The sequence below is a fragment of the Daphnia pulex genome, chromosome 2, assembly GCF_021134715.1.
Source record: "Daphnia pulex isolate KAP4 chromosome 2, ASM2113471v1".
Taxonomy (NCBI): domain Eukaryota; kingdom Metazoa; phylum Arthropoda; class Branchiopoda; order Diplostraca; family Daphniidae; genus Daphnia; species Daphnia pulex.
In genome coordinates, this window is record NC_060018.1 from 12,534,685 (window position 1) to 12,560,431 (window position 25,747).

The 25,747-nt window shown below is 41.3% G+C and overlaps 6 protein-coding genes across 13 annotated transcripts; 3 read left to right on the forward strand and 3 right to left on the reverse strand.

The window, feature by feature from the left end:
- Positions 1 to 2,408: 2,408 nt before the first annotated feature.
- LOC124209073 (mRNA-capping enzyme-like) lies at positions 2,409 to 4,521 on the reverse strand. The gene is made up of 6 exons (XM_046606941.1): positions 4,299 to 4,521; positions 3,410 to 3,950; positions 3,159 to 3,344; positions 2,999 to 3,096; positions 2,735 to 2,925; positions 2,409 to 2,658 (listed from the first exon to the last, which is right to left on the reverse strand). Exons 1-6 carry the CDS (start codon positions 4,367 to 4,369, stop codon positions 2,579 to 2,581), a joined length of 1,167 nt encoding a protein of 388 aa, XP_046462897.1. The 5' UTR covers positions 4,370 to 4,521; the 3' UTR covers positions 2,409 to 2,578.
- A 737-nt stretch (positions 4,522 to 5,258) lies between these two features.
- On the forward strand, positions 5,259 to 7,743 carry LOC124208027 (putative fatty acyl-CoA reductase CG5065). The gene is given in 11 exon segments (XM_046605722.1): positions 5,259 to 5,712; positions 5,796 to 6,044; positions 6,110 to 6,255; positions 6,325 to 6,380; positions 6,383 to 6,505; positions 6,574 to 6,709; positions 6,768 to 7,014; positions 7,080 to 7,333; positions 7,401 to 7,422; positions 7,641 to 7,656; positions 7,733 to 7,743. Coding segments are annotated over 11 exon segments (1,458 nt in total). The 5' UTR covers positions 5,259 to 5,514.
- On the reverse strand, positions 7,567 to 8,443 carry LOC124208037 (short-chain dehydrogenase TIC 32 A, chloroplastic-like). The gene is made up of 5 exons (XM_046605730.1): positions 8,428 to 8,443; positions 8,299 to 8,364; positions 8,180 to 8,220; positions 8,010 to 8,099; positions 7,567 to 7,930 (listed from the first exon to the last, which is right to left on the reverse strand). The coding sequence occupies exons 1-5, from the start codon at positions 8,441 to 8,443 to the stop codon at positions 7,826 to 7,828; spliced, it is 318 nt and encodes a 105-aa protein (XP_046461686.1). The 3' UTR covers positions 7,567 to 7,825.
- Positions 8,444 to 9,982: 1,539 nt separating this feature from the next.
- Positions 9,983 to 11,933, reverse strand: LOC124210407 (retinol dehydrogenase 12-like). Its single transcript, XM_046608458.1, has 8 exons — positions 11,644 to 11,933; positions 11,336 to 11,572; positions 11,124 to 11,259; positions 10,968 to 11,041; positions 10,818 to 10,883; positions 10,693 to 10,736; positions 10,538 to 10,627; positions 9,983 to 10,465 (listed from the first exon to the last, which is right to left on the reverse strand). The coding sequence occupies exons 1-8, from the start codon at positions 11,897 to 11,899 to the stop codon at positions 10,361 to 10,363; spliced, it is 1,008 nt and encodes a 335-aa protein (XP_046464414.1). The 5' UTR covers positions 11,900 to 11,933; the 3' UTR covers positions 9,983 to 10,360.
- A 942-nt stretch (positions 11,934 to 12,875) lies between these two features.
- On the forward strand, positions 12,876 to 16,255 carry LOC124210405 (transcription factor IIIB 90 kDa subunit-like). 2 transcript variants are annotated; one of them, XM_046608456.1, is made up of 11 exons: positions 12,876 to 13,060; positions 13,223 to 13,527; positions 13,597 to 13,733; positions 13,798 to 13,902; positions 13,975 to 14,357; positions 14,417 to 14,513; positions 14,578 to 14,829; positions 14,897 to 15,109; positions 15,174 to 15,287; positions 15,357 to 15,546; positions 15,619 to 16,255. In XM_046608456.1, exons 2-11 carry the CDS (start codon positions 13,229 to 13,231, stop codon positions 15,845 to 15,847), a joined length of 2,019 nt encoding a protein of 672 aa, XP_046464412.1. In that variant the 5' UTR covers positions 12,876 to 13,060; positions 13,223 to 13,228; the 3' UTR covers positions 15,848 to 16,255. The 2 variants fall into 2 exon arrangements, with proteins under 2 accessions (XP_046464412.1, XP_046464413.1); XM_046608457.1 differs by having other exon boundaries at positions 12,913 to 13,042.
- A 1,042-nt stretch (positions 16,256 to 17,297) lies between these two features.
- On the forward strand, positions 17,298 to 25,390 carry LOC124210403 (F-actin-uncapping protein LRRC16A-like). 7 transcript variants are annotated; one of them, XM_046608448.1, is made up of 25 exons: positions 17,484 to 17,745; positions 17,924 to 18,021; positions 18,087 to 18,197; positions 18,283 to 18,410; positions 18,470 to 18,644; positions 18,712 to 18,785; positions 18,855 to 19,019; positions 19,093 to 19,187; positions 19,334 to 19,375; positions 19,624 to 19,811; positions 19,877 to 19,954; positions 20,028 to 20,209; positions 20,296 to 20,590; positions 20,663 to 20,778; positions 20,855 to 20,992; positions 21,159 to 21,498; positions 21,569 to 21,946; positions 22,023 to 22,181; positions 22,273 to 22,290; positions 22,377 to 22,782; positions 22,882 to 23,161; positions 23,262 to 24,130; positions 24,214 to 24,324; positions 24,543 to 24,577; positions 24,654 to 25,390. In XM_046608448.1, the coding sequence occupies exons 1-25, from the start codon at positions 17,700 to 17,702 to the stop codon at positions 24,864 to 24,866; spliced, it is 4,740 nt and encodes a 1,579-aa protein (XP_046464404.1). In that variant the 5' UTR covers positions 17,484 to 17,699; the 3' UTR covers positions 24,867 to 25,390. The 7 variants fall into 7 exon arrangements, with proteins under 7 accessions (XP_046464407.1, XP_046464404.1, XP_046464408.1 ...); XM_046608452.1 differs by lacking the exon at positions 24,543 to 24,577 and having other exon boundaries at positions 24,654 to 24,784; XM_046608449.1 differs by lacking the exon at positions 22,273 to 22,290 and having other exon boundaries at positions 17,485 to 17,745.
- The last annotated feature ends 357 nt before the right edge of the window (positions 25,391 to 25,747 follow it).

A 25,747-nucleotide genomic window follows, 5' to 3' on the forward strand; every position in this document is an offset into this window, starting at 1 on the left:
TGGCGGTCTGATAAATTGTATGGGCTATTATAGATTGCGTTGTGGAAATCGGTATTCTTGCAAGATATCTCTGAATTCAAATTATTCAATTCAAACGTTTTTGTTTAAATCACTGTAATGCAACACTACAGGAACCCCCACCCCCCTACATGGTGCTTCCCCGTAGTTTATTGGACGTTGGTCAGATAAGAATGATGGAATTCAGGATCTTCATTCACGTCCGTTATATTATAGATATAAACTACCCTGCAGTTTCTCAGACTTAACCTTTTTGTATGTAGGAACGAGTATCATAATAAATAGGGTTAATTGACAATAAGTTCACATTTTGGTTATCGCATGTTTAATTCGAATTCTGAATGTATGGAGTAATAGAATTCGATTGCAGCAAACAGAACACATCAAACGAGCGTTTTTGTGGATTCGCCCGGAATCGTTCAGTCAATCGGTTCACCTTTGCCATATAATCGAAACGAATGGAACTATACAATTTGTCACGGGAGCAATTCGGTTTTGCCTTTATTTGTTCGTAAGTTTTTTTTTTCAAAATTTTATTTTTGCGCGATATAGATTTAGGTTAAGTGCATTTAGTATACACGTCACCGTTTACCCCCGCCGGCTGTTCACCTTATTGATTGAATCGTGTAGGTCTTCTGATTTACAATTTCTCAGACCTTTCACGTGATATTCTTCCGCACGGAACAGATTTTTGGCAGGTAATGTTTGACATTCACGTGAAACGTTGTGAAACTAAACACGTTTTATCAAATATCAAATAGAGTTACAAGCTATAATATCCTATAGCTTTTATTGATTAAGGTAATTTTGTGCTGACATGTGAACTGTGATTGTCAAGCAAATGAATGAAAAAGAAGCAAAGTTTTTAGAATCCAAATTATTTTATTATCCTGAAGTCATCATTATTAAGAATTACGACAAATGAAATTTAAGTCTGAGAAACATTGATCAGCCGCAGCGTATTTTATTTTTTCCGGTTTGCAACCTTCTTCTTCCGCATCACTGTCTTTATTTCCGGTTCCGACTCGGTTTCAGATTGGCTGTCCGTTTCCGACTCTGATGAGCTGCTGTCAGACGACTCCGATATCTCCTCAGTAGTCAACTTCCGGTTGAGGATGGCTCGTTGCAAGGCTTCAATGCAGGGCAGTAGCAGATTTTGTTGCGAGGGGAGTAGATTATTGCAATCGTGGTCGGATTCGCTGATCAGGATCGTTTTCAAGAAGAGACAGAGCTCCTGGGTCGAATTGTCAAGATTGGCCGCCTGGCGCTGGATCAAACAATTGACGCAGTCGGTGATCCACTCGTCCGGCACTCGGGGAATCTTCCGCTTGAAAATGGCGGCCATCAGTTTGACGACGTTGGTTTTGTTGCTTGTCTTCAATGGGTCGACATCCTTCTGTACCAGCGGCCGGTTGAATTCGTCGACGACCAGCTGGAACAGTCGCCCGATGAAGTCCAGTGTCCAATTGATTTGACTCTCCGTCAGTTTTTGGCACAGACGGACGTACAGATGCGAATTGGCCGGATCCCCAACGGCTTTGTCGCATATAACACGAACTAAATCCTTCTCCACTTCCGGTTGGTCCATCTGGTGGTGGCTCAAAAGCACTTGGATGTGATTGACCACCCTGTCGATAACTTCCTTATTCTCCGACGGTAACATTTCCATGAAGCGGTTCATTTGGTTGCGCCATTCCAAACGGGAAATGAGACGGGGGGCGCCAGGATCGCCGAAACCTTTGGCCATCAGGGCATCCATTGTAGATTCGATGCTTTGATCCGGTTCCGCATTAGTTGGCAATCCTCGGAGACGCAATTTGGTGCTGTCAGGTCGGCTGAAAAGGTAGGTCCATGCCAGACGACACAACAGGATGACGAGCAGGGAAAACATAGAAGCTATCCCGATGACAAGGGATCCCAGGGTGGAAATGGAATCCAGGAAAAAACTCATAGCGATCGGGAGCTGATTGAAATGCGTTGCGATTAGTTCGGCAGCCATTTTGATTCAAGGTTTGGAGTTGTTTGTTTGTTGATCAAACGTAATGACTTACGAGGTTCGTTTGTCCGATACTTATAGACAAGGGGGGCTCGGAGGGCGTTGGCAAAGAGAACTGGACGACTTTAAATGGCATTTAAGTACGGAAGGATATGTTTCTCAATGTCGAAAAGCTATTAAAAAGACGCAATTAATTATTTCACACCTTATTCAATCAAAATTTAATTATGAAATTGGATAAGAAATTAAGTTAATTGGTTTTGAGTGAGAAACTTTACTGTGCAGCCAGAATTGATATTCCCTGAGATAACGAAAAAAGCGACATCTTGTAAGTAGATTGGGCAAACGTGAATCTACCTTTGTGTGAGTTCGCTCGACGGAAATCAAAATAGGATGAGCTTCTTGATTATATTTTTTTCTAGAATAGCACAAGTAATAATAAGTACAAAAACGATACACTTTCCGGGTAAAGCATTTCTAAATTTTCAGGATTAATCAATGGTCTTGATTTTTTTTTTTCGAAACAAAATATCAAGGAAAGATAAAACCAGCAGGAAACCAACTTTAATCCAATCCTTTTGACTGCTCCAGATTTGTCAGCAGCAGGTCACGAGAGACCGCCTTTTCCAACGCAACCAGTTTTCCTGGAAACAAGTAACATTAAAAAAGAAAGAATGTAAATATCCTAGTTCGTCAAATGAAACAAAATTGACTTCTCACCCATAACTGCACGCCTTCCATTGGGATGATTGCGATCGAGTCGCTGCTTCATGAAGATCCATTGGTGATCAAAGTAGCGGCAATCAATGATGCAGCCGTCCAACTTCCGAGTTTCGTCCGTCAGAGTAATCTGGTCGTGAAGTATTTCTCTCCGAAATGGGCCCCCTACATGAAGTTCAGCTTTTTTTGGCCTAACAAGAAAACGAAGAATAAAAATAGAACTATCTAATGAAAGAATAATCTCAAAATGAGCAGTTAACTCACTCTTTAACTCCTTTGGGAATTTTGAGACGAAAGCTGCACTCCTGCAGGTCCCCTTCCTGCCACTGGACGCTGTCTTCATTGGTAAAGCTTCTGTAGAGCTGAAAAAGAACCATTTGATTATAAAATTACGATAACAATAACGCGCAAGTGACTGTCTATCCTTTTTCCGAGGGTAAAAGACTAGCGAACGATACGGATATTTGTAACGTTCGACGAATTCAGGAGACAAGTAATTTTCCGTTTGATGGGCTTCGTGGTACTCGACAATATCCAAATCAAACGCCTCTTTCTCCTCGGATCTCATCCGGTTTTTCGTGGAAAACATTCGCGGTTTCATAATTTCGCCCTGTTACAAATAGAAATGAGTTCATGTTTGACTGGATTTGTACAAGCAGATTAATTATTACTTACCCTCACAAAAGCGATTCGCTGAAGAATGCTCGAGTTGGTCAGATCCTTCCCGTTGCATCTGATTGCGTCACAAATGACAAAAGTCAATTTTCTAGTCGTTCCATCTTCTCCGTTTCCTTCACAGCTGGCGTCAGCACCGTTTGATTTTTCTCTTGTTACGATGCCATCTAGAAGGGTGTCGGTGATGGGGCGACCGTCGAACGATTCCATCTTGATGGCGTGATCCTCGTCGACACGGAAGATGTGCTGCGTCATGTTCTCCAGGAAAATATCGCCGGAAGGATCGACGTAGAGAAAGAAGCGGGGTCCAGTTGGTTTCGGGGCCACCACGTAAGGCTCCGATGCAAGTAAATGGACGTTATCCGTTGATAACGAAACGGGCCACATTGCCGAAAAGAAATCATCTTTTCCGTTGGGAATAAATTTGCCTAAACGCACTTGAATTTGACGGACCAGGTCAAAGTCATTCACGAGATGGACACCTTCCACTTCTTCGCCCTCAAGAAATTTCGTGTCCGGATTGATCCGAGAGAACGTCCCGCTAAAAAAATTAAAACGTGTTAAGTTTTATTTATTTATGTTTTCGGTTAATAAATGTAAAACTATTGGGCAATAACGGGATCACCATGCCAGCTAGCATAAGAACATTTGAAATCTAGTGTTAAATTGCCACGAATCGCATTACAGAACAGAATTTGAAACTCATAGTAGGCTACAGCAACTAGCCATGGTGTCATTCGACGCTAACTTAAAATTTATTGCTATAACAAATATCGTGAAATCTTACATGATCTAAAAGTTCCTATGAAGTTAGTAAATAAGTAACAAAAAAAAAAAATTGTAACATTCACGTTAAACTTGGCGTTAAGTATTTCGATTAAACTCTCACCTCGGCGGTGCCTTATTCCGCCCACTTCCTCCGGATCCATCGCGTAAATACTTTGATCGAGATCCTTCCATCTTCTCAAAAATTTCCACTCAATTTGCTTGATTTAATTAATCACACTTTAAAATCGGCAAAATTCAAATTGAGAGGTAATCAAACACGGACTTGCGTTCACTTCCAATAATTTTCGAGACGACTTTTAAGACGCAGCTTTCCCCCTCGGAGTTTGGAATTACACTGATAAAGCGCTACTATTTGGAATTGAAATGGCGTCTCACAGAAAGTGGACCCAAGGGACCAATGGGGTGAGATGTAACTATTATCGTGTGATGACGACAGGATGACGACAACATAGCGCCACCCGTGGGAATGCGAAAACGAGAAATCGAAAAACGTCGGCCTGAACAAACAACACCGAGTCGTGGGAAACATCGAAAAGAACTTTTTAGCCTATGCATAACATTCTGGCACCTTGGCCCGTTACAGAGACACAAGTGCCATGTTCTCTAAACGTTTTGGCTGATAATGAAACGAGAAACGCTTATTATACTTGAAAGTGGAAACCGGCAAAAAACAAACAAACAGGCCAAGTCATTCTATAACTCGTAAATGGGCATAAATGGGTTAAAATTGTCTTGATTAACATGACGTAAGATATGCCTAAACCAATTTAAGACAAAATTTGGACAAATTAAACGTCTTCTAAACAGCTACATTTAAGATGAAAAGATTTCATTCGAATTTGAAAAGATAATCTCGTTCAAGGAACAGCAAATGCGACGTTGGCAGCTGTTAGTACAAGAAAGATAAAAAATCCGAATAAAATGTTATTTTCCCGGCTAATAATTTTTCAGTGTTGTTGTTGCACGTGAAAAATATTTGTTGGGGGTTCGTTAACTTGGAAACCTTGAAACATTTTTCTACGCAGCTGATGGACACGTGGGGGCTCTGGTCTTCGTGTATTCAGTTGTTCATGCAAAGTCTTGGCCTCCGGTAGTTGTAAGCTCTGGGCTCATGGTCAAATGGTCAAATAACAGTATTTTTCACGTTTTCAAGTAACGTTGGCAATTTTCGGCTTTATAATATGCAGTCTAGTGTGCGGGGAATCCTCGTTATTGTTGTTGGAGAAGTGAAGCAGCTAGTACAAGTTACTCTGTCGTGCTGAAAACATCACACTTGGGATTTGGAAAGCCACGAGATCTTGTTGGTTATTATCGCAATGGCGGATATCAGCATCCAGCATTTTTATGGAGGTCGATCTGTTTTTGTTACTGGAGTTACCGGATTTATGGGCAAAGTCTTGGTCGAAAAACTTCTCAGATCTTGTTCGGATATAGACAAAATTTACCTTTTGATCAGAACTAAACGTGAAGTGATCCCCAGCACTCGTCTACGGGAATTGATAACCAACAGCCAGGTATAATATTTCAGAGTTTACTATTGGAATAGTTGAATAGCTTTTTTTGTAATTGTATGATGCGTTTCTTGGTGTGTTAAAAGGCGTTTGAATGGCTACGACAAAATCAACCCGATGCCTTAAAAAAGTTGATTCCAATCAGCGGTGACGTGTCATTATCGAATCTTGGCATTTCACCAACCGACATGCGAGAACTTATTGACAATGTCTCTGTCGTTTTCCATCTGGCAGCTAGAGTCAAGCTCGATAATAATCTCAGGGAGGCCATGGATTGTAACGTTAAAGGACCAAAACGAGTGCTCATCCTCTGTCAACAATTAAAGAATCTGAAGGTTCATTATTACAAATTCATTTCATCCATTTAATATTTATTTTAATCCTATTTTGATACACACAGGTGTTGGTTCATGTTTCTACCACTTACAGTAATGTGGATAAAAAAGAGCTGGCTGAGCAGATTTATCCCGCATCGCTCGATCCCCAAAAGCTGATGGATTTGGTGGACTCGATGGACGACCATTTGTTAGCCAGCTCCACTAAACAGTATTAATCCTAAAGGATTTTCCTTGGGGTCAGCCTAATTAATCAACAAATTCAAATATTTTGCGGCAGATTAATTGGAAATTTTCCAAACGTTTATGCTTACACAAAAGCTCTCGGTGAGAATATACTATTGAGGATCTAGCTCAATGTGAAGGCAGACTTCCTCTAGTGATTGTTCGACCTTCCATTGTCATTGCTGCAATAAGGGAACCCATACCTGGCTGGGTGGATGATTTTAATGGCCACAGTGGTAAACTGACTATCGTATAGAATAGGAGGAAAAGAAAAAGTAATGTTGTTTTATTTTCCTTATGACAGGTGTACTAGCTGGAATGTTGAAAGGATTTATAAATACTGTCAAAGCTAATGCTGAACTCATCACCGACTTGATGCCAGTTGACATTCCAATTAATCTGATGATAGCTGCAGCTTGGGATAAAGGAATTTGCGAAGAGTATACAGCTTTGATCATAGTTGATTTAATAACGAACAATAATTGTAATCTTTTCTAGATCAAACGAGTCGATATCGGTGTATAACTGCGCATCTGGGACACTGAATCCTATTAGATGGTGGGAATTCAAACTTTGGGGTATGCGTGCCTTCGATAAGTTTCCTTGCAAAGAAATGATGAGATGCCCCGGCGTCAAACTACGAACCAACAATCTGATTTATGAAATTGAACTTGCACTGTATCATAAAATACCGGCCTTCTTTATGGATGCAGTCACCCGGTTGAGTGGCAAGAAACCTTTTCTGGTGAGTGATGGCCTGTGCACCTAACTTATGTGACACTTGATTTTATGTTTCCTTGTGTATTTCAGACTCGGCTGTACCAGAGAACGCATAAGGTTATGTCATGTGTGGAATTTTACAATCTTCGTGAATGGCAATTTGTCAGCCGCAACGCTTCCTATTTGATGGGCAAGATGTCAGATGATGACCGAAACACTTTCAACTTTGACGTGCGACAAATCGACTGGGAATCCTACTTGGAGGTTTACGTTTCAGGAGTTCGACAATTTCTAATCAAAGACGACCTGGGCACATTACCTGCTGCGAGAAATAACTTGAAACGGTAAGTGCAAAAGTAGTTTGGTATTGTAAATGTAAACAGCAACGTGAACGTTTCTTTTTGGGTGCAGGATGAAACGATTCAGAGCCCTGGTTCGTCTTTTCATGTTGGGGTTAGTATTGTTTTTCTTCTACGCTATCTGGTGGAACTTGTTTACCAATTAGTTTGTGATTTGTGTTCATGTTAAGCAACACAGATTTTTTTTTCGATGTCGTTTAAAGTATTTAGGGGGTGGATATAAGGATCTTGTTTTACTCAAATGACTAGCACGTACAATTCTTGTTGTAATTGTTATTATTGGGTTTTTTAGACATACATTATTAGAGGTAATTATAAAATAAATATCAAATAATCAAATGGTGATTTATTAAAATGATCATCTACATGCATTGGTTGCCTCAGAAATGGACTGAAATATTAATTTCGTTGGGCACTATTAGAATATTTCCCGGCCTACTTTTTAATTGGAAAAGCCATGCATTTCTATTTTTACAATCAATAATTTCGTTCCTCTGGTTTAAGATTGACCAACGTTTCACTGATATCCCACAATTTTTTAGCTAGACCCACATCCATGGCCATCGGGGAAGTTTTTGTGATCTAAGAATAGTAACCAAAATGATGTGAATCATTCAATCGTATCAGCAACTGTTAGGTAGCTATTCCTTTTTTTTTTTACCTTGCAATCAGTGAAATATTCTCCGGTAATGTCAGCTACTTCGTCAGCTACAGCCAGGTGAATAGTGGTCTGCGCACCTTGTTTGGCATTCTGAAATCAGGAAGTTTCAAATGAACTTGCGCTTAATTGGCATGCCGTTTTTTTTTTTTTTTGTGTCGCATGTGACTAACCTTGAAGAAAGGGGCGATACAGGCGGTAATAATTTTGACTTCTATTTATAAAACAAAATTGAGAAATCAATGAGCGTAATTAAATCGTACGACTTCTGTCAACTGTTTTCGTTACATACTAAAAGTAGCGTTGCGCAATATATCAGTTTTTACAGGTCCCGGGCACAAACAATTAATCGTCACTCCTGTGTGGGCAAATTAAAAATTTCATAAAGATTTTGCAAAGTACGTCGTAGTCTAATACCAACCAAATTTGGAAATCATGGGTGCGAGGTGACGAGTAAATAGAACTTGGCTTAACTTTGAACAACAGTATCTGAAAAAAAAAAAGAAAAGAATTTTAACTCCGTTCATAATAATAACAGTGGCGGTCTGAAAAATTGTATGAGCTATTATTATACACTGCGTTGTGGACATCGTTCTTGCAAGATATCACTGAATTCAAATTATTCAAGTCAAACGTTTTCGTCATAGTGTGAGCGACGGAAGAAACATTGATGATGCGGGAAGGAGCCGTTTTTTTCAAAATTCCTGTTTCTTTTCAAAATCAAAATTTCTGTGTTTCAAAATCGATGGCCGTCTCTTTTCCGATTCCCGTATTGGCTCCGGTGATGATGACCGTTTTGCCCGTCAGTTTGTTGGTGCTCTTGCAATCTTCCATCTTCAAAAGTAGATAAGCTTTCAAAGAGCCTAGTGCCAATGTAATCAACAACCCAATTTGCAGCAGAAAGGTAAACGAAAAATCAAACGTCTTTTGGAGCTTAGCATCGAACTGTGTGGTGCCAAAATAGAAAGGAAAACATGAAAACAAATCAGTTCGTTTCTCCTTGATTTTTTGGGCATGGGGAGATAGACATAGAATATGTAAAACTACGAAACTAGTTTTTCTCGTCATAACTCATAAAAACAGCCAAACTAACTGTCACTCTTCATTTGTTTAACCGACTTGAAGAACAAGGATGGTGTGAATTTAGAAAGGGGCTCGAGATTTATCTTCGTGAAGCTGCTTCGTCTAATTCCAGGAATTGTTTGTATACGTAGTATACCATTTTGACCAAAAATGGACTGAAACTGTTCCAGATAACGAAGTAAGGTTACATAATGAGTGGTTTTCAAATCTGGTCTAGCAACATTCTAATTCGGCTAAAGTAGAAATCTCTATAGTAGACTAGTGAAAAGGCCACCTTAAACTTGAAACCTGCATAATAAGATAAACTATTGTTTCCGAAAACTGTTTTTGCATTTTTAGTTTTTTAACCGTACAAGGTTAAAAAAAAAAAGGTTCATTTCTATGCTTAGGGCAGATTTTTTTCAATCGAATCGTGTTCGAATGCCAGATATAAAATTTTATGATTAACTAACTATTACCAGCAAGTGTAAAATATTTAGAAACAAATGCATTAGATAACTGTGTTGTGGATTTGTCCCCAGATATGTAATCAATCGAAATCTTAGTTTGAATGGTTTGAATTTGGTGCAAGCCTTGCCAATCTGCCACCTAGTAGCAACAAATCGCGTTAGTGAAACGTCGTCTGCTATTAAAAACTCGACTGAGCAAAAGGAAGAGCAAATTTTCTTTTTCTCCTATCGCTTGTATCCAGCAATCATGTTTTTTTTAGCCTTTTTTACTGGATTATATACCAGTAAGTCCTGTTCGTGAACCTCCACATCTTTCGAGTGCTGGTATCTAACTGATTGTGTAAGAAGAAGCAAGACCCACTGTTGACCCGAGGGGAAACGTATATGGGACGGGACGAAATTGGTCAAAGCGATCTTGTTTTCAAATGAAGTCAATGCAACACGTTTTTGAGGTTACGGATAGAATATATTTCATCCAGAAAGTCTACTAGCCTCGGGAAAAATAAACCGGTAAATAAGGAAACCGGTTGACGGGCTTATGAAACAGGAAAATAAAAGTAAGGTTTTTAAAAAATATATCATGTGATGTTTCTGGGATTCTGTTGGTTAACATTTGTTGAGAGCAAAATACTAGTAGTTACTTGGCTTTCCGGTTATGTTAGTGAATATTTTGAGCTAGCACTTTAATAGTATATGATTATTTGTACACAATCAAATTGTAATATTTTTTAATATGTGCGAATTTTCGATAGTTTTTTTCTATATAGATGATTTTATCAGTTTTCTCTTGTTTATCTAAGTCAAAGTGTCATTTCATCTTCATTAATAATGACGTTCTTCCGGCTGAAGCTTGACTAGTGTTTCACACATCTCCCACACTTTCTTTGCTACTGCCGCATCCTTTGCTAGCTTTGAAACGTCCGTTACCTGTAAGGCCGAACATTAGCATGACGAATTGATTTCTCGTTGAAATTTGTCTTTTTTTAAATTTTGTTAAACCTTGCAACTAGTGAAGTATTCTCCAGTAATGCCAGCTACTTCGTCCGATACAGCCAAGTGAATATTGGTCTGCGCACCTTGTTTGGCAGTCTGGAATTGTAGAAAATAAATTAACCTTTTGAGAAATGTGATTAGTATTAAAGGCAAAATCAAACCTTGAGGAAATACGGAGCGGCAAAAGTGACAATCATTTGAAACCCTAGATTGAAACCAAATAAGACAGGAAATTTGAAGATGTTAAAAATCTATGAGGGAATAAAAGAATGATTAACATTTTTACACGAATAAGTGTTGCGAAAGACGTCCGTGTATACAACACCGGGACACAAACAGTTGATTGTAACACCTTTTGAAAAAAAAAAAAAAAAAATAAGTTAAATTAATTTGTGCCATTTTGAACGCGTAGTTAATAATTTCAATTCGTACTAACCTGAATCGAAGATGAGGGGTGCTAGATGTCGAGTGCAGAGAACTGGGCTCAACTTGGAATACACGTACAGATATCTAACAAGGGGATACAATTAAAAATGACTTTCAGCCGACAATTAGCGTGATTGAACAAACCAATGAAAAATTGTTAACCTACATTTCGTGAATTAAAGTGCTTTTGCTGGTGTAAGAAAATTCGGAGTGTAAATTTTCCACGTCCAAAGACTTTGTCCATCCGTGAGCCATCGAAGCAGTGCAGACAATGCGAGAAGGAGCTGATTTTTTAAGCAATCCTGAATCGATTCAATCCCAGAAGAATTAACGTGAGATCATTATAATATGATGGACTCCGAAAAAGTCAAACTTTACCGAGTAGGAGATTCATCAGGAGAAAGTGGCCCAGGTGATTCGTCTGCATATGGTAGGCTAGTCCGTCTTCCGTCAATTTGTCATGATAGACAACACATCCGGCGTTATTAACGAGAATGTCGAGGCGAGGCTCATTCTTGATGATTTCATCAGCGAATTTGCGGACGGATTTGAGCGAAGCCAAATCAAGATGACGGACGACAACGTTCGCGTTCCCTGATTCTCGGATAATGTCATCTGAACAAATACAACATCGAAATGCATTAAATATGTCGTAGGCTTATTAGGTTAAATATTGTTCTTAGTACCTTTGGCAGCGGAGGCTTTGTCGAGGTTTCTGCAAGCGAGAACGACTCGAGCTCCTCGCTTTGCCAAGTCGATGGCCGTTTCTTTTCCGATTCCCGTATTGGCTCCGGTGATGATGACCGTTTTGCCCGTCAGTTTGTTGGTGCTCTTGCAATCTTCCATCTTCAAAAGTAGATAAGCTTTCAAAGAGCCTAGTGCCAATGTAATCAACAACCCAATTTGCAGCAGAAATGACAACGACAAATCAAACGTCCACATCTCTTTGGGTTTAGCATCAAACTGTGTGGTGAAAAAATAGAAAGGATGATATAAAAACAAATCAGTTCGTTTCCCGTTGATTTTTGGGTCCTAGGAGATACAAGATAGGGTGTGTCAAACTATACGTACGAAACGAGTTTCTCTCGTAATAAAAAACAGAAAAGAACTTCTAAAAAAAGACCAAACTAACTGTCCCTCTACATTTGTTTAGCCGACTTGAAGAACAAGGATTGTGTGAATTTAGAAAGGGGCTCGAGATTTATCTTCGTGAAACTGCTTCGTCTAATTCCAGGAATTGTTTGTATGGTAGTACCAAGCTCGACTCCCTAAAACCATAGATTGTATTAATTATGTGGTCTTTATGTGGTCCCGGGGCTCAATGGATAAGGCGCTTGCTTACGGAACAAGAGATTATAGGCTCGTTCCCTGAATCTTCGATGTAAAATCCTTTGATATAATTATCATATCGAAATAGCCATTACATTTCAAAATAGGCACAAAAATTAATTTTAAAAAATGATCTGATCAAGTCAACGAAGAAAAAGCTACGAAAGTGAGTGGTTTTCGAATCCGGTTTAGCAACATTCTAATGGTAAAAGTAGAAAGACCACTTTGCACTCAAAACCTGCATCGTACCGTAAAATTATTATATTAAAAATGTATTTCCATTATTATTACGTTATTGTTTTTTAACTGAACAAGGCTACATTATTATGCAAACGGCAGCATTTTCTATTTAATCGTGTTCAAATGCCAGATTATATAACTGTGATTGAACTAACTATTACCAGAAAGTGTAAAACATTTAAAAACAAATGTATTACATAACTGTGTTGTGGATTTGTCCCCAGATATGTAATCAATCGGAATCTTAGTAAAATAGTTTAAACATGAAGTACACTTGTAAAAAAAAAACAGTCTGTACTCTTCATGGTTTGAATTTGGTGCAAGCCTTGCCAATCTGCCACCTAGTAGCAATGTTGCGAACCGCGTGAGTGAAACGTCGTCTGCTATTACAAACTTGACTGAGCAAAAGGAAGAGCAATTCCTTTTCTCCTATCGCTTGTATGGACGTTTTTGGTCTTGCCGTCTCCTAGTTTGGTGGATAAATTTGACTGTAATGAAATATTTGTCGTAATATCTGGGAGTCTCGTTTTTCAGGTATTTATCTTTGAGTAGCACGGGATGTAAAAATATTTATCTTGGGTGCATGCAGGTTTTAGAAAGATGGGTGCATGCAGCAATCATGTTTTTTTCTAGCCTTTTTCACTTTGTGCTTTTTGTTTACATTTCAAATCATTTTGCTATTCTTTCTCTTTTCAGTTGGAAATGTCAAGCAAGGCTTGCAAAAGCTGTGGTGGCACAGACGTTGATGTGGATCATGCTCGAGGCATTGTTGTCTGCACAAACTGTGGTGCTGTTCTTGAAGAAAATTGCATCGTTTCAGAAGTACAATTTGAAGAAAATGCCTATGGAGGTGCCTCTGCTATTGGACAGTTTGTGTCGAATGAAAACCAAGGCGGAACAGGTTTCATCAACAGCTATCGTGGAGGAAATGGGAAACAGTCCAGAGAGATAACTATGAAGAGGGCTCGGGAAAAAATAACTACCATGGGCCAGCAATTAAAGTAATTTGCATTTAATAACTCAAACTAAAATAATATCGTCATGAAACAATGTTTTTATCTGATTTTCAGTTTGAACCAACACTGCATAGACATGGCTGTCAATTTTTATGGCATGGCTCTTCAGCGTCATTTGACAAACGGCAGAAAATCCGCTCATGTTGTGGCTGCATGCATTTATATTACTTGCCGCATGGAAGGGACCGCCCGTAGGTTTATTTGGTACACCATACAGCCTCCATATTTACTTATTATGTAAACTTTTGTTTCTAGATCTTCTGATAGACATTGCAGATGTTATAGATATCGACGTTTACACACTTGGGCACACTTTCATGCAGATTGCTAAGATGTTTAATCTTAGTATTCCCTCAGTTGGTAAGTTGCATCATTTTTTTAGCTCCTCTAATTTTCTGAAACTCGCCAACCCTAACCTTTTCATCAATGTAGATCCTTGTTTGTACGTGATGCGCTACGCTAATCGAATGAACTTTGGTGATAAGACTCACGAAGTGTCCAGGTCTGCCTTACGACTTGTGCAGCGGATGAAACGCGATTGGATTCATACTGGTAGACGTCCATCTGGGCTCTGCGGGGCGGCGCTGCTGATTGCTGCCCGATATCATGGCTTTAATCGGACGGTGATTGATGTCATCAAAGAGGTGAAAGTCCACGAGAACACGGTCCGAAAACGCATGCAAGAATTCGGTGAGACTGCGTCGAGCAGTTTGACTCTCGATGAGTTTATGCAAGTGGACTTGGAAGAAGAACACGATCCGCCGGCCTTCCTCAAATCTCGGAAGAAAGACAGGATTGACGAAATTGAGGAAGAGGTAGTGCAAACAATTTAGCCAAAAATTCTTCTGTATAACCGTCTCTGAAATTCGTTCAGTCGACAGAAGAGATGGTTGAACTGGAGAAAGAGATCAACCGGCAGATTGCCTTGAGCCTAGCGAAGAAACGAGGTCCTTACGCGAAATACGCCAAAGGTTTGGTCTCTATCTCCTATTGTGCTAGTTGCATCGTCAGTAATGGATCGTCATTTCATTACAGAGGCCCTTGCGATTCCAGACTCACCTATCGCCGGCCCCAGCAGGACAAGTAGTCCATCCACCGATCCTGAAGTTGAGGACGTCATCGCCGACATGACGATGACAGCCGTCAAGGAATGCCTGACCCCTACCGAAGCTGCCGCCGTTGATGCCAACTCCTTACCCACTGCCCGAAAAACTACTTCCGATACAGACGAATCTATTTTGATGCCTCCACCTGGCGCCACGTACCTTCAACTACGCCACCATCTCAGTAAGCACTCCCCGTACTAGTTCAAACACCTGATGCTCTGTTAACTTATTTCACGCACGTTATTTAGGGCCTTCATTAGCCAGTTTGGGTATTTTCTCGGGATCCGTGGAAAAGGAAGAACTCAGCAAACAAGACGAGGCTCCACCGGACTCGGGCGAACTGGATTTGGAAGGAATAGATGACTCAGAAATGGACTCGTACATCAAAACGGAGGACGAGGCAAAGATGACTACTGACATGTGGATGGCATTGAACGGGGAATTCATGAAAGAATTGGAAGGTGAAGATAAATAGTCGTTTGTTTCCCAAGGTGAACGTTTCATTATTAATTTCAATGCCAACAGCCAAACAAAAGCGGAAGGCGGAAGAAGAAGAAGAGAAGCAAAAGAGGGGCGAAAAGCGCAAAAGAAAGACGGCCAGGAGGCAACCCCAGCAATCATATTCGGGGTCCACTCCAGGTAATAAATTTTAATTTTGTAATTCTGTTTTTGTATGCCTGGTTTGACACCACTTTTCCTTCCTTACAGGTGAAGCGATTGGCAAGATGCTGATCGGCAAACGTATTTCCAATAAAATCAATTACGATAAATTGAAGGACTTGGATTTCTCCTTTGCTCCTTCGTCATCTCTTTCCGATTCTGGACCTTCGACATCAACCGCGTCCGACGAGCCCGTGGTGGAAACCAAACCGTCTGTTTCTTCCTCTACTAGATCCAGGTATGTCGAAATGAAAAAAATGCTTTGCGCTTTGATGCACACGAGACTTAATTCAATTATGCATCCGAGCAGCGGAGCCAAAGTGAACTTGTCAGCTGCGAAGCCCAGAGGCAGTGCAACGAAATCCGAAACGAAGCCTCAAAAAGAACAGCTCCTACCGCCTTCGCCACCTCCGCCCCAGCCAGAAGACTTGTACGAGGACGAGGAAGAGGAAGAAGAGGAGGAAATAGAATCGGTCGGAAACCTACTCAACAACTTCAACGGAGATGGAGGCTACGGTGACGACTACGACGAGTACTAGCTAGCCTTCTCTCGTGAGATGCCGTATAATATGTGTACACACAAAAATTTTGTTTATTTTTTCTCCTAGCCCCATGCCAATTTCTCTCATTATCCTACTTTTGCAAAAAATTTTGTTTCTTCATTCGTTTATTTAACCGTTGAATATTTGAATGTGTGCGTGTCAAACCAACAGAATTTGTCGGCGCTCTCTCCTTCCTCGCAAACTGTCCCTTCTTCAGTATTTCTCGCTAGATGTCGGCCGGCTTTTTCTTTCCTTTTAAAAATACGGAAGCCGATCTTTTCACACGACTCCCCCCGCCCACTGACCGAAATTTTTTAGTATATAGCCATTGATACAGCTACCGTCTTTCTGCGGTACGTAATAAAAGAAAAAGGAAGTTTCTCCCTCCCTTAACTCTAGGAACTAGAACGTTGTCATTGGTCTAACGACTGATTGTTCTCTTCTTGGCATATCGAATGCGTCCCGCTGCTCTTGTACGCGTACATTGGAGCTCCACGCGATCATCAATCTATTGTTTGGGGTACATAGGATAGGACCCTGCAGGGGTCTTTCTTTTACGACTATTTTCTTTGCTCCACTTGTTAGCCGATTGTATGGGATGTGACGGTCGGTCGAAATGGACTAGACTGACAACTTTTTGCGTGAGCGGGAAACAAGTTCACATGGACAGGTTACTTATTATTATTATTTTTTTGGGCTGTATAGATTTTTCACTCGGAGCCGACAACCAGAAATAAGATCAAGATTAGAATCTACATCAATGGTAATGACTCAAAATAATGGATGCATGCGACGACTTAATGCGTATAGACGCTATGCCGTTAGTTCTGCAGAGTAAGGACGAGCTTTCATCTTTATTCAATTTCTTCTCACGTGCTTTCATGTTATTCGAGAGCCCGGAATGAATCGGAATCAGCAAAGAAGAAAAAAAAGTTGTCTAAAACTGGCTTAGGTCCCAAAAGACCATGCATCATCCCAACATACAAGTGTACAACACTACTCAGGTCAACGGTAGGCATCGATCTCGTGTAATGAAATAAGACAAGTGGAATACTAAAAAGAACGGGAATACTAGATCTTAACCGTTATATGTGTGTGTGTGATCTGTCAACAAAAGCTGGCAAATTTATACTGTACACAAGGAAAATTTCGAGATCCTTTTAAATGAAGGAAGAAGATACACGTTGAATCAGCACATTTCCATCGCCAAGATACAACAAAAAAACCACATCAAGTCAGTCGGGTAAAGTGGGGAGACGTACGTGTCGACTGCCAACACTTGAGACCTTCGATTTTCTTTTCTCTTTTAGAGTTTCACTGCATCCTGCAGCCGCAGAATGTCTATTCCTCTTAAAATTCTTTACGAGAAATAATGAAAATCTACTATGACCGAGTTTTCCCCACGCTAGATATTTTTCTAAAAATTCACACGGAGAACTATCGAGAATAGATGCCTAGTTTCGATTAGCGTGGGCTTAACTTTTTCTTTTGCGTAGGCTTTTTTAAATATAACAAGAAGAAAGGAAGATTGGGAAAACAGATATATCGTTCGTTAACAAAAAAGAAAGGGACGTTCGAAACGGGTCGCTTTATTAGCGCCACCTCAGCATCGTGTGTTACTAGTGAACAGAATTGTCACTGCTGCAAGCCCCCAGCCCAGTGCAGTAGTGGCCCAACTATGAGCTGCGGAAGGAAGACACACAAAAGACCGCTGTCAATGAATTTATTCAAGCCAACTCGTTAGCCAGAGATTTGTTTGTTTTTTGTTTGTTTTTTTATAACGACACACACACACACTTTTTGGGTTTCTGTGACACTCTTCTGGATGCGTTCGTAGGAAATCATCAAAATGGCTCTCGGTGATAAAAAGGATACCCTCACTCATGATATTCACGGTAAACGAACCGTTTAGTTTACATATATCGTCTATGTGCAAGCGGCTTGAGTGTCAGTGTGTGTTTAACTGTTTATTTACCCCGATAAATTGGGCGTATCCCTATTTCTAAGAATTGTCTAGCTTCTTTTTCTCTATGTGATTGTCAACACAGTAATAACTCTTTCTCTTTTTACCAGAGAGTGTCAGAAATGTACTTGGTAAACATGTCAAAATCACTGAGAGGAGAGCTGTACGCATGGAAACCAAAGGGGATAAAATGGAAAACAGGATTCTCGTAAGCATATTGCACTTGAATCGCAGCTCTGTGTCTGGTTTTATTTCAATCATTTGTTCCGACAGGTTTTTACTCCATGTCGACTATTTGTATTTACTCCTAAAATTCCAACTAAAATTGACTTTAATCTCCACTACCTTGACTTGCAATCCATCGAGAGCAAGAAATTATCACAGGTATAATAATCATTGTTTTGTACTTTGTTTGCTTTCAATGCTGTGTGATTAAGACTGAACATCAAATTGTGTTTTCCTTTGATAGCTCACCTTGTCTACTGTGGACAAGGTTTATTCCTTCCATACCCAAGAGGAGTTGAACCAAACTTCCGATTCTCTGATCACTGCCATAGTCACAGCAATTAGTGACTTATTTCCAGGGATTCCCATTGAGTAAAGGATTGAATCATTCGAGTGCAAGTTGCAAATTCTAATCCCTCCTTTGTTTTCAGTCAAGTGGTACGACGTATTGAAGTCAGCCCAGTCGGTAGGATGGAAAACCTTTCCAATCTCCTTCGCGGTTCCAGTAACGATAGCGAATTAAGCATTCCATGTGGAAACTTCTCTCGTCAATATGCTTGCATGTGTGATTATTATGGATTGCCGTATCGGGAAGAGGTTGCTTGGGTAAGTAGTTAACTCATTGTCTACTTTCTTCAACACTAATCTGCACAGCTATTATAAATCAATTTAGGATGTGGACACGATATACATGTCCCACAACTCGAAGGAGCTGAACCTTCGAGATTTTGACCATTTAGATCCCAAGTGAGTTCTACCCTTTTCTCAAATAGTCATTTGTTTTTATCCCGTGTAATGAACTCATATTATTTTTAGGGATTTAATTCCTATTATCGCCGCTTTGGAGCTCAACTCCTTCTTCCTACAGTTCCGTTGCAGTCACTTGAAGCTGTCACACGAGTGCTCGGAACGTCTCTTAGCCGTCCTCAAGAAGTCAACCACTCTCGAAGAGATTTATGTTGACAATGCTGGTTTCAAAGGGTACTCGGAATCTGTAACATAACTCATTCATGAGCTTTTTTTAAAATCTTTTGTTTTTCATTTCTTATCTCAGGGATTTCGCCAATAAGCTAAGCATGGCCATCATATCGAATTCAAACAGCTCACTGCACGGAATCGACTTGTCGCACAATCTCATCGAAGATCGTGGTATGAATCCGTTTTCACGATCATTATTTGGCCTTTTTCTTCTTTTGTTTTGCAATTTCTAGTAACAAGTTTTTGAATTTTCTTTTTACTTAATTAATTTTTTTTGATTTCATGCACATTCACATTTGTATGCGTCTTGCATGCAGGCATTGCTAGCCTATGCGGTTTCCTGGCCAAAGTTAGACAAGGTCAAAGTTTTACTGATAGGCCTGCGTGTTTTTTTGTGTGTGTGGCTTAGCTTTGTCGTCCTAGATTCAACTCGGTGCTTGAATTTGTTGTTTCTAATTGTGCCGTTGCTCGTCACGCATTTTTTTATTCACACCGTGTTTGTTTTTGTTTGCCGAGGGACAGAATGAGTTGTTGGTTCGCTCTATGACTCACTCTATTCAGATTCGTCTTATTTACGCTCTGCTCAATTCACGTTTTCTTTTCACAGGCGCCACGCATCTCAGCTCGTCACTGTCCAAAGCCCATCGTGGTCTAGTGAAACTCTCGCTTTCTCACTGCGGGCTAACGGGAAAAGGCGTGGCTCAAATAGGGCATGCTCTTGTCCTCAACAAGTGCATGGCCTCGTCCTTGCAACATCTCGATCTGAGCAGTAACGTCGCCAAAGATGATATCAATGTAAGGATTAAGGTTATGAACCCATACTGCGAACTAGTTTAAAACCGTTTTTTCGCAATTGATAGACGATCTGCAGCTTTCTCGCCCAACCGAATGTGCTGACATTTTTGAATTTATCAAACACCGATATCGCACTTGAACCGGTAAGAGCTGACCACAGCATTAATATGTCCTACGACGTCATTTTCTTCATAATGCCCTTGATCTTTCGCGTAGATATTTGGTGCTCTATTGCGTGGAGGAACGACTCATCTGCGTCACCTCGATTTGTCGAAAAATTACTTTTCCACCAAAAAAGGCAAAGAGCTGCCACCCTCCTTTAAGCAGTATTTCACTTCCGCTCTGGCGTTGCGTACTATTATCGTATCCCACTGTAAGATTACACCAGAGGCACTAAAGTAAGTTAACTTGATCGCCATCAACATTTTTTTTAAAATTTGTTTGTGTTTGTTACTGTGACTAATCTGATAATCTGGTACATTAGGAATCTTCTCCTTGGTCTGGCGTGCAATGAATCTATCGACAATGTCACATTAGATCTGAGCAACAATATATTGGGCAATGGGGGATGTCACGTCCTTGAGTCATGCATTCACGGCGTCCGTTGCGTCTCGACTTTGGACATTAGCGACAACGGGATCGATGTGGAAATGGCTGGTGTCCTACTCTCGATAAGCCGGAATAAGTCCATGAAAAAGCTTATCCTCAACAAGAACTTTCAGAACATGAAATCGAAACATGCCACGACCGTCATTGATGCTTTCGTTCATCTCTTGCAGGTCAGTTAAAAATAGATTTTTTTTTTAATAAAACGAAATTCCGAAAATTGATTTCGAAACATTTGGCTGCAGGAAGAGGACTGTGTCATCGAGGCATTATGTTTGGTCGATTGCAAATTAAAGAGCGAGCTGTACAGTTTGATCAACGCGGTCGGTAGCAATCAGTCGCTGCAGCATCTGGACCTAAAGTAATTCATTTATTTCGATTTTCGCATGGGTAGTCGTCTGATAAACAAATTTGCTTGGTTTCTGTTCCACTTGTAGCGGTAATTACATGGGTGACCCGGGCGCTCGTCTCCTTTCCAAAGCCTTACAGATCAATACGTCCCTAAGAGCGCTATCGATTGACCGGAATAGCATTACCGTCCACGGTTACAGTGATATCGCCTACGCACTGGAAAGGTATTTTCCTTAATCCGATTTGCATACGCCAAACACATTAGCGCCTCAACAAAAACACACAGCCTCGGCTCAACACCCTATACACAAGCCCCCCACCTTCATTCCAACCCCTCTGTTTTTGTGTTTGTTGTCATTTTGGTGTTTACCCATTGTTTTGCTATTTCAGTAACCGAACACTGAGGTGCCTATCGTACCCGCTGCACGACATCATGGTAGCCGCTAAAACCGGCACCGACAAAGTCGACATTCTTTGGAAGCAAATACAAGAAGCACTACAGCGCAACATGTCGCTGGTTGGTCCCTCGACCAACGGGCCTTCGACTTCTGTACGTTCAATGCAAAAGAGCGAAACGTCGCATAATAATTCTCAGAATCAGCTGGTGGATCGGCTTATCATGCAAGTGAACGAGGCCATTCGTAGCCTCCAGAGACAGGGTAGCGAGGGCAGGAGCAGCGATATCGAAAATGCTCGGAACCTTCTATCTGACGCCCACTCGGCCAAGGAGGTAAATAATTGTTGTAAAGACAAAACAAACATTGATGAAATCTTTAACATTAAACCTCCCTTATCTCTAGCTTCTCGGAAAATTAGTGTCCAGCGTTGAAGTGGCTCAGGATAACATATCGTTGAGTTCGTCGATGAAACCCATGGTCGACGAAATTCAGGCTCTGCTCACATCTCATCTGCAAAGCATTGGGGACAATTTGTGGCATTGCGCCCTGCAGCACTGCAACACCGTTATGAGCGACTCGGTCGCCACTGAACAGCTACGCAAATCGATCGAGAACCAATCGCTTTTCCCCGTCAGTGTTATCCAGAAGGCTGTGATGGACAATGCCATTCTGCAGTTGACTGAACAGTTCAATAAGATGTCAGCCGCACTCTGTCGGACGGTCTCTGACGGCGTTATGGATGAAGTGGTTCAGTCCTTGACTAACATTTACAAAACCTTGGTATCATCTTTTTATCTCTTATGTCACGGTTTGTTATCGACATTTTTTTACATTTGACTGATGCGTATCATTACAGGCTGGAGATTCCAACTTACCCCTAGACTGTAAGAAACGCTCGTCCACGCCAGATGTACTCAAATCGCGAACACGAATCAACACCGAAATGAACGCCCAGGACGGCGGAGATGAATCTGAAGATACCATCAACAATCAACAATCGGATCATTCCCCAGTGGTAAGTTTTCTCTACTCATTTCGTGCTTTTTCGGTACAATTGAACTAACTGACTAACGTGAAAACTCAAACGCTTGAACGCTTCTAATAAGTTGGAATACCTCAATCTCGTAAGTGATTGCATGCCACTTCAAAATTTCACTTCGTGCTCTCTGACGAAATCGGATTTTAATGGTTTTTTCGTGCATTTTGACAGGCCACTCCAGTGGCCAGCAAACGAAGAAATTTGCTGAGTCGAAAATTGCGTCCGAAATCGACGGTCGGCATGGGACAAGGCGCCTCTGCTGACGACATTCCCGACCTGGTTCCACCGTTGAACGAGCAGCTGGGCAGCGGTCATGATGATCCTGACGCCAACGAAGAAGAACCTGGAGTCAACGTAGACGAGTCTCAAGCCGATGTGTCTAGAAAATCGGCTCCCTTGAAACATTTGGGCCTGAGTCGGCCAAAGAAACCCAAGACACGTTTGCCCACCCGAAGTGCCGCACTGCGCGTCGGCGGCAACTCTGAAACGGCGTCGCAAGAAAGTCTCGACGTCGACGGGGATCTTAGCCAAGGGCTTGACACATTCTTTCACTCGACTACAATGGCAACCACGACAGGTGCGGCGTTAATGATAACAAGCATTCTTTTCAAGGCTTATCAACGTGTCCTCGTTTTATTTGTTTTCTTGTATTTACCTTGTTGTCTTTTGCGAACAGGTGGGAGCAGCGTAAGTTTAGGCAGTAGCCGGATGCGAGGTAGTCTGGGCAGTGTCAGCAGCGCTGAGCTGGGTTCGCCCTCATTAGAAAGCGTGTCGGCAGAGAGCAGCCCAATGCATCGTTCGGTGGCAGGTGACAAACCGAGTGACGAAACTGCTGGGAGCAGTAGCAGGGAGGAGCTCACTCTGGACGAGGACGCCGTCAAATTAAAGGAGAAGGAAAAACGCAAGAGCGAAGATGATTTGTCTTCAGTGACTAGGGAGAAACGGAAAGATTCTGGGTAAAAATTATTTCGCCAACTATTCGCTGAACGTTTCAATCGCTTTTTAATGACTCGGCTCGTTTATTTTTTTTGTGTGTCTCCATTTTGTTTGTCGTAGTCGTGGGATGGGAGTTAGATTGCTGTCTTCCATATTTGGGAAAAATCCGAGTCCGTCACCGACGGGCGATGGTTCGCCACCGCCAGCGCCGACCAAATCTCCTGTGGCCAAAACCAAACTCTCATCCATGACCAAGGAGCCAGAATCTGAACCGAAACTAGTTGAAGATGAAGCTGAACCTGCCGCACCCAAACGCTCCGCTGTTCCATCCAAGTTGGGCATTGGTGTCGGAGGCAACGTCTTGGCTGAAATGAAAGCCAGGCAAGAGCGTCGAATTTCCGGCATACTGCACAAGCAGAACTCTGAGGAATCGGATTTTTCAGAACGGTCTGAAAAACCCGAGCCCAGTAAAGCCAACAGCCTGTCGCCGAATCCGCTCGGAGGAATCAGACTGCGTCCGACACCGCATACGCCAGAAGATCAGGAACCGCCGAAATTGCCGGAAAGAAATAATGCTCGCTTTGTTCGGCCAACGGGACTGGAGGAAGTGGAGTCAGAGCGTAACAAATCAACCAACCCGTTAACCGGCTTCCGGCTCCGTCACAGAGGCGGAGCGGAAGAAGCCGAGACGGCCAAGCTGGAAGACAAATCGAATGCGCTAAATCAGATTCGACTGAGAGCTACCAGCACGGTTGTCGACGATTCACCTTCACCCGATCCTACCAGTGACGCAAAGGCCAATCCTCTGAGTGGCGTCCGGTTGCGCTCAACCGGAATCAACGTGACAGATCCGCTCAAGTCGCCCAATAATGGCGATTCCAGTGCGGAAATCAAGAGCGAATCAAGGAACTCTTTGACGAAATTAAAACCCCCGCCACTGGCACCCAAACCTCGACCTTGGTCTATAGTCGGTTCCGACAAGAAAACAGGTATGAAATTATCCATAGAATTTTAAACTATACAAGTGCAGTTAACTCATTCAATCTTTGTTCCTTTCATTAATCTTGTATAGAAGATACTGATATTTCTGATGCCGCAAAAGAAAATGACGCTAAAGAAGCTGTCAAGCCGAGCAAAGTTCGGGCTATGGCTGCGGCAGTCAACTTTAATAATTCAAATTCCGGTAAGTCTGGGAAGAATTTTATCTGCATACATTTTTTTTTTCTAAATTTTTTTATTTTATTTCTGCACGTTTCGAATAGTGTAGTTAATTTCGAATCTAGTTAGTCTGGCCTTGATTTCCCTAAATTCCATGAATTGAGTTGTGCACGATTTTCTTATTTTATTTTCTCCAACCTCTTTTCTTTCGTATCCCTCCTTCCACCTTCACCCTTTTCGTAGATGTTGTCCGCCGTAGCAACAAACATTCTCATGAGGTAAATAGTTTAGATGTTTCATTCCTGTCGCAAGTGTTTGGCCCTCATTATTAATTGCATTCCCTTACTCGTGTAGGAACCGGACGGACTTCCAGCTGAGTTCTCGGAGCCCAAGGATGGTGCAGCAGTTGATCAAGTAGATGGGCCAGATTCTCTGAGTTCCATCGGGTTCCTCAACCAACAGGCTACGCTTCCACAGCAACAGCAGCAGCAGCCTTTGATTTCCCAGCAATCCCCAGCGTCTTTAATTTTAAACAACTTTTCCCTTGAAGATGCCGTCGACGTGTAAGGCAATCAATTTAACGTGACGGTGGACCATGCAATCAATAGGTCGACTGCTTTGCCAATTGATTAATGTCGGCCCCCGTTGCTGTGATCTGTCTTCGTACAGTATATATCCCGCATTCATATTTTAATCTATATATCAGTCGTATTTGTCGAGTTTTTTTTTTCAGTCGCGAGATTTATTCATCATTCTTAGATTCTCTTATCTTCCTTTATAAGCCAAGTCGATACATCGATTCAAATTCCAACCTGCCGCCATGATAAAACATTTCGTATTACTTGACGAAAGTATCGATTATATTGAAAATGAGTGCACAATGATTCGACATACCATTGTCCACCGTAAATAATTTTCCTCTCCAACATGTTTATTCTTTTTATTTTCGTTTATATCTTGACTGTGTCATATCGTCTTGTCTTTTTTTCCCCGTTTCTGTGACCTTTTTCCCCAGGGAATTTCTTTTTAAAACAAACTTGTTTATTTTAACATCGTGTAATGATTGCATACACATCAGAGTCATTGTCTTAGATTAAGTTTTTTCTTATTACATATTATTGCCTCTGATAAAAAAGAAGACGCGAAAGCATATACAGATTTGAATTTATTCTCAACGAAACCAGAGTCATCCTTGGTTGCATCAGGAGATATATAACAAGGGGGATCATTTTCTATTTGTTTATTTATTTGTTATTTTTTTAATGAAAAAAAAATCACTAACAGCCAGCCCTTCGGGTATAACCTTGCAAACGCACTTACGCAGCGCATGTAGCTGTGGTAGCTGACAATCCAGCTTTGGCAGATCAATAGTTGAAGAACTACTTTCACTGGCCACACCGAGATGGCGCGTGAGCAGCCGGAGTAGCAGACGAACTCTCAGTTATCTG

What these genes read in the sequence shown, in the direction of transcription:
- LOC124209073 (XM_046606941.1), bottom strand. Translation starts at nt 4,369, where the DNA reads ATGGAAGGATCTCGATCAAAGTATTTACGCGATGGATCCGGAGGAAGT. An exon ending in ATTCCCAAAGGAGTTAAAGA is followed by an intron (nt 2,926 to 2,998) that starts GTGAGTTAACTG and finishes TTTTCTTGTTAG; the next exon opens with GCCAAAAAAAGCTGAACTTC. An exon ending in TGGAAGGCGTGCAGTTATGG is followed by an intron (nt 2,659 to 2,734) that starts GTGAGAAGTCAA and finishes ACTTGTTTCCAG; the next exon opens with GAAAACTGGTTGCGTTGGAA.
- LOC124210405 (XM_046608456.1), top strand. Translation starts at nt 13,229, where the DNA reads ATGTCAAGCAAGGCTTGCAAAAGCTGTGGTGGCACAGACGTTGATGTG. An exon ending in TCAACTACGCCACCATCTCA is followed by an intron (nt 14,830 to 14,896) that starts GTAAGCACTCCC and finishes CACGTTATTTAG; the next exon opens with GGCCTTCATTAGCCAGTTTG. An exon ending in ATATTCGGGGTCCACTCCAG is followed by an intron (nt 15,288 to 15,356) that starts GTAATAAATTTT and finishes CCTTCCTTACAG; the next exon opens with GTGAAGCGATTGGCAAGATG.
- LOC124210403 (XM_046608448.1), top strand. Translation starts at nt 17,700, where the DNA reads ATGGCTCTCGGTGATAAAAAGGATACCCTCACTCATGATATTCACG. An exon ending in ATCGCCTACGCACTGGAAAG is followed by an intron (nt 20,993 to 21,158) that starts GTATTTTCCTTA and finishes TTGCTATTTCAG; the next exon opens with TAACCGAACACTGAGGTGCC. An exon ending in CGGTTCCGACAAGAAAACAG is followed by an intron (nt 24,131 to 24,213) that starts GTATGAAATTAT and finishes AATCTTGTATAG; the next exon opens with AAGATACTGATATTTCTGAT.
- LOC124210407 (XM_046608458.1), bottom strand. Translation starts at nt 11,899, where the DNA reads ATGTGGACGTTTGATTTGTCGTTGTCATTTCTGCTGCAAATTGGGTTG. An exon ending in CAAAGCCTCCGCTGCCAAAG is followed by an intron (nt 11,573 to 11,643) that starts GTACTAAGAACA and finishes GTATTTGTTCAG; the next exon opens with ATGACATTATCCGAGAATCA. An exon ending in CCTGATGAATCTCCTACTCG is followed by an intron (nt 11,260 to 11,335) that starts GTAAAGTTTGAC and finishes GAATCGATTCAG; the next exon opens with GATTGCTTAAAAAATCAGCT.
- LOC124208037 (XM_046605730.1), bottom strand. An exon ending in ATTGCGCAACGCTACTTTTA is followed by an intron (nt 8,221 to 8,298) that starts GTATGTAACGAA and finishes TTTTATAAATAG; the next exon opens with AAGTCAAAATTATTACCGCC. An exon ending in GTATCGCCCCTTTCTTCAAG is followed by an intron (nt 8,100 to 8,179) that starts GTTAGTCACATG and finishes TCCTGATTTCAG; the next exon opens with AATGCCAAACAAGGTGCGCA.